Source organism: Didymella exigua (genome assembly GCF_010094145.1).
Source record: "Didymella exigua CBS 183.55 unplaced genomic scaffold M421scaffold_6, whole genome shotgun sequence".
NCBI lineage: Eukaryota > Fungi > Ascomycota > Dothideomycetes > Pleosporales > Didymellaceae > Didymella > Didymella exigua.
In genome coordinates, this window is record NW_022984780.1 from 833,698 (window position 1) to 842,461 (window position 8,764).

Here is an 8,764-nt window from a genome sequence, read left to right on the forward strand (position 1 = left end):
TATTGATAATGTTGAAGCTGCCTGTTGACTAGCACCATATTCACTCCTCCTTGACCATGACAACAACCTTTCCAAAGTGGCCACCCGTAAACAGATACTGCAGGGCCTTGTCCGCCTCATCAAACTTAAACACCTTGTCAACAACAGGATGAATCTGTTTGTCCTCATAGAACTTCAGCATGCGTGCAAACTCGTCCCTAGGACCATTAATGATGCCCTTGAGCGTGACATTCCTCTTCAAGCACAGCAAATTGGTGTTCGTCCTATCACCCTCCGCATCCTGCTTGCCGGACAGATAGCCGATACACGCAATCAATCCGCCGAAACGCACGGCCTCGAAAGACTTTCGCAATGTCTGCGCACCGCCAACTTCAATGACGACATCTGCGCCGCGGTCGCTCGTCAACCTCAAAACTTCATCGTCCCACTCAGGTGTGTTGCGGTAGTTGATGACCTGCTTTGCGCCGAGCTGCTTCGCCTTCTCCAGCTTCTCGTCAGACGAGGACGTCACGATGACATCTGCGCCCGCCGCGCTGGCAATCTGTGCAGCGGAAATCGAAACTCCTCCTGTGCCCTGGCACACGACTGTCTCGCCGACACCGATTATGTCGCCGTTGGGACGCATACAGTTCAGACTCATCCATGCCGTGACCGCCGCAATAGGCAAGCACGCCGCTTCGTCGAAGGAGAGATACTTAGGCACCTTCAGCAGGCCGTGTGTAGGGAAGATGCGGTATTGTGTGAGGACGCCGGGGAGTGGACTGCCGAGGCCGTTGGTCAGGTCACGCGCTTGCACTTGGCCGGTGATGTGGGTTTGCGCAAAAGTCGACACAACGCGGTCGCCTTCTTTGAGGACGAAATCGGGGGATTTGTAGGGGTCACTGGTGTTTGACGAGGGGCCGACTGCGACGACGATGCCGCACATGTCGCTGCCGGGGACTACGGCCGGGGGCTGCTTGACATGCTTGTGGTGGTTGTATAGGCCCATGCATACTGAGTGTTGTCAGAGCTTGCTCGCGCAAACACTTATATCTGTCTACTCACCCTCTGTGTCTCTGTAGTTCAAGGAGACGGAACGGATCTCAACGAGCACTTCATCCTCGCCGGGCGTTGGGATTTCCGCTTCTTCCATGTACAGCTTGTCCAAGCCGTTCTGGCCTGACTTCCATTGCTTGATCTTCTGAGGTGCCATCTTGATCACTCGATGGTTTGGCGCGTAGGGTTCTTCAATTCCGCAATTTGCCAATGATCGAGTAAGTCGAGGTAGACCGAAACGAGCCCAAGGACGAAGTTGTGAGCGGAAGCGAGTTTGTGCTTTTCAGTTGATTCTTTGCAATTGGCCTCTTCTTGCTAGCGAACAATCCAGAAACCTCGCTGAGCCAGTCTCGGCGATCCTGCGAAAACGGCGGTGTCGGCATCTTAAGTGTGCGACTGTATCGTTCAATCTGTAATCGTCTTCGGGTGCAAGTCGCCGAACCAGGAATGTCAACCTCAAAACAACCTGACAGCGGGTTTAAAAGCCCCGCGTGTGGGGAAGCCCATGACATATACTCATTTGTGGTGCTGGCAAGCATCGGTTCCAGACGTCACTTGGCCGGGATAGCCCGAAGCGGCCGAGGTCGAGATAACCACTCGGGTGCCATCATCCGTGGGCAAGCGCTTTTGAAGTCGAGAACACCACACCACAAACCTTACACGGCTCAACTGCGCGGCCGGCTTCAAATTTGATAGGACGGCTGTGACTAACAATATTAAAGTAGGCTATGTTTCCCGAGAGTTGCGATGAGAGAGGGGCTGGGCTGTAAGAGGAGCGCGATGAAAAGTCGCGTCGCATGATCACGACTGCCCTTTGCAGGAAAATTGAAAGTTGCTCATGGCAGAAACAATAGGAATTCCCAGCACCGCATTATCGACATGCAGACTAGCGTCGAACAACGATTGGATCGGGTCAGGCCAAGAACTGCGAGCCAGGGGCAGCGCCAAATCTAGGCTGCCATTACGAGCATGTTTCTTGTGCGCGACGAAGAAGGATGTGTACCATGTTGGACGCATTCTGCCCTGAGAGTTGACGCAATCAGCATGACAAGCATCTGCCATCTAGAGCCGTTAAGGAGGTTGCAGTGTACCTCCTGTCCATCTTGGTGTCCGAGCACGATCTGTTCATGGCCGGCTAGACGAGCGTTGCAAGCGCGTTAAAAGATTTTCGTTTCCGGCAGAGCGGCTTCGTGGGTCTCCTCCAAGGTCAGCGCAAATGGACGAGCGCGTATTGGTTTCTCTTCCAATATGTTAACTAGCGACGCGGAAAAACTTGCTCACTTCATCGAATGGCTGTGGCATGTTGCCTGGACAAAAAGGGTAAGGTAAAGAGCTTTGGAAGTTACGATGTGAGCACGCCGTGAGCACTGTACTCTCAGTAAAGCAGTTACGTCAACAGCTTCAACGAACTACGCAGAAAGAGGCACCCCAAATCGATTCTCGAGCTCCTGTTGTACCGCGATTGTCTACTCACTCACCTGGCCCCAAATTGCGCGCCATGCACCCCGCCACTGATCACTCGAGACTGGATATCAGAGTTGTAAGCGCCAAATGTGGTCTGGCCTGAATGATCCTGAGACGTTGCTGGTGCTCCATCAGCGGTCCCTTCCGTAAAGCTCGACGCCAGCTCAATCAGCATTGTCTTCGTCGCCTCAGTCGCCTTTCCATCTTCGTCAAGTCGCCTCACCAGCCCAACATAGGTCTCGCCGTCAATGCGTGTGTCAATGCTGGTCGACTTTTCCAGCTCCTCCAACATACTCCTCAGCCTCAAGGCTTCGTCGCCTGTCATAGTTACCGTCTCTGCAGTGCCAGCTGGGTGACCGCAATCTCTGACCTGATATTCTCATCAAGTTGCAAATTCTGGAGGGAGCTGTGTCTTTGTCCGCAAAGCGGAAACGTTAGTTGAAACTTGCGCCTTTCGTCTACGCGGACTGCTTATAATGTTGCAGAGCCAGTCACTGCGATGATCGTCAGGTTACAGTCACGCAGCTTCTCCGACATGATGTCAATCTCGGTCTGCTGAAAGACAATCCTCACTCGGTTTGGCACAAAAGCCTCCATAGCACAGTCGAAGTCATGTCGAAACGTTCAGCATCCTCCTCTCCTATCGGAGAGCACCATTAAGCCAAGAAGCCGAAGTTGGACGAGGCTGAGACGATACCCATTGCTCAGGAACCCCAGCAAGAGCACACTGCGGACGAAAGCGTTCCCGGAACACAGAGCCCCCAGCCCGAAGCTCTAGATTCTCTGTATGCATGCACTCACATGGCCGAATCGACCGCTTCGCCAGCCGAGTCAAAATACGCGGATGAGGTCGGGCAGAAAGCGAAGAAGGAACCTTCGAGAGCTAGCAAAGGCTTTACCCCATGGAGACCTGCGATAGCCGAGCAGCCCATTCCTGAATGCGAGCGGCACCGGGGTATAATCCCGCGACCGAATAGCGAAGCACCTAACGTTGACCGGCCCTCGGCCCACGAAAGCAACGGTGCTGTCCTGCCGCCCTTGTGGCAAGACCTGAAGGGCGCCATTCTTGTCAAGCACGGTGACCGGTTCATTGAAGGATACGATCAGGTGAATTATCTTTTCATCCAGCTGATGAACCTGCGGACCAAGGGCTCCAAGCCCAACGAGCAAGAGCCCAAACGTGACCCAATAACGTACATTTGCCACCACGGAATGCCATACTGGACTAATCCAAGCGCGTTGAATGTAGCAAACAAAGCCATACAGTATCAGATTAAGAAAAACTCCCATGAAGAGCCTTGGTCCAACGACGAGCGCGAACAACTGGCCACTATCTTTCGCGAAAAACCCGACATCTCTTTGTTGTCAGCAGCCAAGATCTTTAACTACCGCGTTTGTCCTTCAGAGAGGCAGAAAAGGGGTGCATATCCGATTGGGCGGTTTGCAGAGAGCATCCAGCATGAGTATCGCATTTACAAGGCGACTTACAACCTAGGCCAAGCACCAGTGCTTGTTGCCACAAAGGACACCCCGGTCACTAAGAAAGATATTCCCCTCGAAGATCTGTACGCAACATGGACTCAAGAGAAGAAAAATAATGAGAAGGCTGCGAAGAAGTCTGCCGCACAGACATCCAGGGACGCTAAAAAGGGCGCCGAAACAGGTGGAAACGAGGGATCAAAGCCTCGCAAGCACAAGACCAGTGCGGTAGAGAAGCCAACCGGAAAAATGAGCGAGGCTGCCGGTGTTAAGAAGCTGCCAAGGTTTCGTAGAGGCCAGGTGAGCGGCTTTACTAAAGAGCAGGAAGCTTTCATGACCGCTCGTGCCGATGTTACATCGAATAGTATCACCACGGACGGAATTCAAAGGCCGACGCTGTACAGTCAGTGGAGCCCGCACTCACGATGGCTGACCAGCTTCTTCTTCCCGAAGGCGATGAGTGAAACACCGAGGTTGCACCCGAACACGAAGCCGAGAATACTCAAACGGCATCCTATCTGAGCGCATCCGCTCGGGCCTTAATTGATTCGCCTTCCTACGGCGTTGAATCTACCACCGCTCACGTCGTGGAGCAGGCTCAGATCGTTCAGAAACTGGAGGGTGACGCTAAGTTTACGGTCGCCCCAGTGGCCACTCAGCCCGTGTCTGATATCGTCGCTTAGACTCTGACCAATCCTTTTGTCGAGATGACTGTACTAGAAACTAATACCGCGCTCAGGACTGGGGTAATTTTCGAGCCCTCGCAGGCCGAGGCTGCATTTGTCGTGGGGCGGGTCGCTAAGATGGCCCAAGCGGCTGTGGAGAATGTCGTTGTGCAGGAGAGGTTCGTCGACAAAGCTTCACGGAGCGTGGAGCTCGATGAGAACTACGATGAGTACGATGATTTGTAGGCACATGTATTTGCCTTTAAATTTAGTAATGGGTTTAGCGATTCGTTATTGGAGTCAGCGTTCAATCAGACATAGATTACTTCATCTTTCCAATGACAGAATTTTTGACTGTACCTTGAGAAATGAGAAAAGTCTGCAGGTAGTTACTGACTGAGTCTATAAATCCTCACTTTTTCTCTACTCGATCGCGGCTTTGGAAAGTCATAGGTAACGTCATCCGGTATAAAACAGCTTCCGCCAAATCTTATTTGATGTTCAAGTACCAGTATGACACACAATACTACATCGCTGCCGCTCCTTACCATACCTGCCATATGCTTGTCTGCGAGATCTCTGAAAATCCGAGCATATCCTCCGTACTTGGGCTAAATGGCATGCAGACTGGAATTCAGGTGCAATTCCTCACGGATTCGACTCGTGTCCCAACCGGCTTCTCAAATTCTCCGACCACACGATCCAGCAGCTCGACCGCACGAGCGGTGGTTTCAGGGGTCGGGACACTGTTACGCCTCTGCGTATGTCTAGGCTGGATTCAAACCTTCGCGCTAAGACTTCTTGAATAAACCGCCCTCGTCGTCGCTCCCATCATCCTTGTCGTCGTCTAATCAATCATACGGGCAGTACACGCCCACTCACTCTGTACATTCCGCCTCCCCATTCTCTTTCGTGTCTTGTAGCAGCAATTAAAGCAAAGACACCCCGCCAACTCGTCCCAGCACACACACTGCGGGTCGTCATTACGTACGAGGTTACTAGAAGAGAGAGAGACGTGTGGAGCTGGTTTGAGATTTGAGGGTAGTAGTAGTATAAACTAACGTTGCTGCGTTGCCCCCGGTCCCTGACCTCCCGTGGGATACTATGGACGCGTGAAGAGAGGGACTTGTGAGTTTGCGGCTCCGCTCTACCACACTGCTCTAGGTACGTTGTGTGCGTAAAGCACTACTGTCAAGTGTAATGTCGACCCCTAGGTGCCAGGACACACAGTGTTACAGGACACCTTTTCTTTCAGGTTCTCAGTTCGCTTTCACGACGCCTGTAAACTGACAGGTCCAGCGTTTATTGATTCTGTAGCTCTCGTTCTTCTACCGCATCAGATTCTAATGCCGAAAACTGCACTGTTAAATATGCTGTCGCTTATTCTGTTAGTACTGTCACCTAATACCTGTCTAACACCCCCTGGTTAGCTCGCAACAAGATGTGTCTAGGAAGAACTTAGTAGGCTAGAAAACAAGCTAAGACAGCAGAGTTTTAGACTGGAGCCTTGAAAGTTAAATCTAAGGTAAGGAGTATGCATCCTAGCAGATTCTCCGCGTAAAAGGCAAGATTGTTAAACGCGTCCTCTACTGATCACCTCGCCTTGGGCAGCTCTTATTACTGGCTGTGCAGGCAGCCGTTTCCCCAGACCTGCTCGCTCTCGTCGTACACAACCAGGCGAGACGCTACAATGACAATCTCCTTAGATTTTCTCTATCTGCTGGTACTATGCCTACGTGTGGGCCCCTCCAGATGAGCCTACAAGGCAAACACTACCTCAGCGCAGAGACGAAGCGGGGTAAGTGCAGGACGCCATGCGCTTACCGGTAATACAGCCAGCACCTTCAGCCTGGCTGCATGCAATGCCTCACCAGGCTGCCCTCTTTGTTCGACAAAACCAACTCGTTCACCTCATAATTATCTTCGCTTCTCCTTTCCCAGGCCAAACACCAAGCTGCAAGCGCCATGCGTCTTCTCCATTTCGACTCACTGGACAGACTGATCTCGGAAGACTTTAGCGGCAAGCCGATCCCGCCCTACGCTATCCTGTCGCACCGATGGAGCGACTCCGAAGCCCTTTTTGAAGACATATCATTGTCTGGACGCTACAAGGAGAAGAAAGAAGGCTACCAGAAGCTCAGGTTTTGTGCCAAGCAGGCGGCCCGGGACCAGCTGCAGTACTTCTGGGTCGACACATGCTGCATCGACAAATGGAACAATCGCGAGCGCTCGATGGCGATCAACTCGATGTTTAAGTGGTATAGTAACGCGGCTCGATGCTACGTCTTTCTGTCAGATGTTTCAGTGGCTTCTGCGACAGAGGCGTCCCAGCGCAGCAGCTGGGAGGCATTGTTTCGGGGGAGCGACTGGTTCAAGCGAGGATGGACGCTTCAGGAGATGATTGCGCCAGTGTCAGTCGAGTTCTTCTCGCGCGAAGGACAGCGCATAGGCGACAAAGCGTCACTTGATCAACTACTACACGATCGCACCGGCATCCCGCTTGCAGCACTGCGCAACTGTCCTTTAGACCAGTTCAGCACATCTGAACGAATGCGGTGGGCGGAGAATCGCACAACAACTGAAGAAGAAGACATTGTGTACTGTCTGCTTGGAGTTCTTGACGTCTCTATGCCTACGCCATATAGAGAAGGAAAGGAGAGCGCATTGAGAAGACTGCACGCTGAACTAGAGGGAGTCGGCAGTAGTGCACCATCAATCATTCCGTTCTCACGAAACAAGCTTTTCGTGGGCCGCGAGTCACAGCTTGCAAAACTACAAGCGTCGCTCTTCAGCAACGAACAGACCACCACTACGCTAGCAGTTGTTGGCCCGGGCGGAACAGGCAAGTCGCAGCTTGCGCTCGAGGCTGCTTACAGAACAAGACTAGACGACAAGGACTGCTCAGTCTTTTGGATGGATGCTAGCGACACAGACAGCCTCTACCAGTCGTATGCAAGCGTTGCGCAGAAGCTCAGCATTCCTGGTTGCGACGATGGCCAGGCAGACATAAAGCAGGTCGTAAAACGTTGTATGGCAGAGTTGAGTGCACGGCGATGTTTGCTGATTTTTGACAACGCCGAGGGCATAGCTGCACAGCGTAGTGACTCGTCTACAGAGGCTGCAGACCTGGTCGAGTTTTTGCCGCACTCCAAGCTGTGTTCTGTCGTCTTCACAACAACAGAGAGCGATATATTAAAGGCGATTGCTCCACAAAACGTGATAGCGCTGGATGAGCTAACGCCAGACACCGCGCTGAGGATGCTACAAAGTCGCTTGACAACACCGCTTTCAGAAACTAAGCAGCAGGAAGCTATGCACTTGCTCAGAGAGCTATTGTACCTGCCTTTAGCAGTCGCGCAAGCGGCGGCGTGCATGAACGCAAGCAATATGACAGCGCAGCAATACCGAGCACAGCTAAACGAGCACAAAGAAGCAGCTCTCAAGTACAGCAGTAACTCGTCCGAAGGTGAGCAGCAGGAACCTGGTCTCAGAAACACTGTAGCTGCTACAGTATCTCTCTCTATAGGCCAAGTCCAGCAGGGCAACGCTGTTGCTGCAAAATATCTTTATTTTGCTGCATGCGTAGATCGAAAGGACATCTCGCTCGATCTCCTAGAGGCAGCTTCGCCGCAGGCTCGTGAAGACGCCGTCAAGATACTTGACAGGTATGCGCTCATCATTAGGCGCCCTGCCGAGTCTGCGCTTGATGTTCACCAATTAGTGCATCACGCCTTACGAGAACAGCTGCAGGTGCAGGAACGGCTCCAAGAATGGAATCAACACGCAATCACACAGCTACTCCAGGTGTTTCCAAACAGTGATCACAGTAACAGAAGTAAGTGGAGACGACTGCTTCCGCACGCGCAGTGTGCGCTGTCGCATAGTGGGAAGAATGATAACGAGGAGAGATCGAATCTTGCAGAAAATTGTGCCATGGCTCTGTCCAGTGATGGACAAGACAAGGGAGCCGAAGAGCTGCATATGCAAGTAATGGAGACAAGGAGGATAGTGCTGGGGCGCGAGCACCCCTCCACGCTGGCCAGCATGAACAACTTGGCAGGAGTGCTGGGTAGGCAGGGCAAGTACGAGGAGGCAGAAGTGATGCACAGGCAGACGCTGGC

At 52.5% G+C, this 8,764-nt stretch overlaps 3 protein-coding genes across 3 annotated transcripts in view; 2 read left to right on the forward strand and 1 right to left on the reverse strand.

Annotated features, from left to right (window-relative positions):
• Positions 1 to 40: 40 nt before the first annotated feature.
• On the reverse strand, positions 41 to 1,192 carry M421DRAFT_56747 (NAD(P)-binding protein; the record flags this gene model as incomplete). Its single annotated transcript, XM_033595435.1, has 2 exons — positions 41 to 993; positions 1,045 to 1,192. 2 exons carry the CDS (start codon positions 1,190 to 1,192, stop codon positions 41 to 43), a joined length of 1,101 nt encoding a protein of 366 aa, XP_033451599.1.
• A 2,108-nt stretch (positions 1,193 to 3,300) lies between these two features.
• On the forward strand, positions 3,301 to 4,889 carry M421DRAFT_90417 (uncharacterized protein; the record flags this gene model as incomplete). The annotated part of the gene is made up of 2 exons (XM_033597857.1): positions 3,301 to 4,278; positions 4,662 to 4,889. The coding sequence occupies 2 exons, from the start codon at positions 3,301 to 3,303 to the stop codon at positions 4,887 to 4,889; spliced, it is 1,206 nt and encodes a 401-aa protein (XP_033451600.1).
• Positions 4,890 to 6,608: 1,719 nt separating this feature from the next.
• Positions 6,609 to 8,764, forward strand: part of M421DRAFT_56820 (HET-domain-containing protein) — a gene marked incomplete at both ends in the record, with an annotated part of 4,619 nt that continues 2,463 nt past the window's right edge. Inside the window, one exon of the mRNA XM_033595443.1 lies at positions 6,609 to 8,712. Coding sequence (XP_033451601.1) covers positions 6,609 to 8,712 — 2,104 coding nt within the window. The remainder of the gene's footprint in view (positions 8,713 to 8,764) is intronic.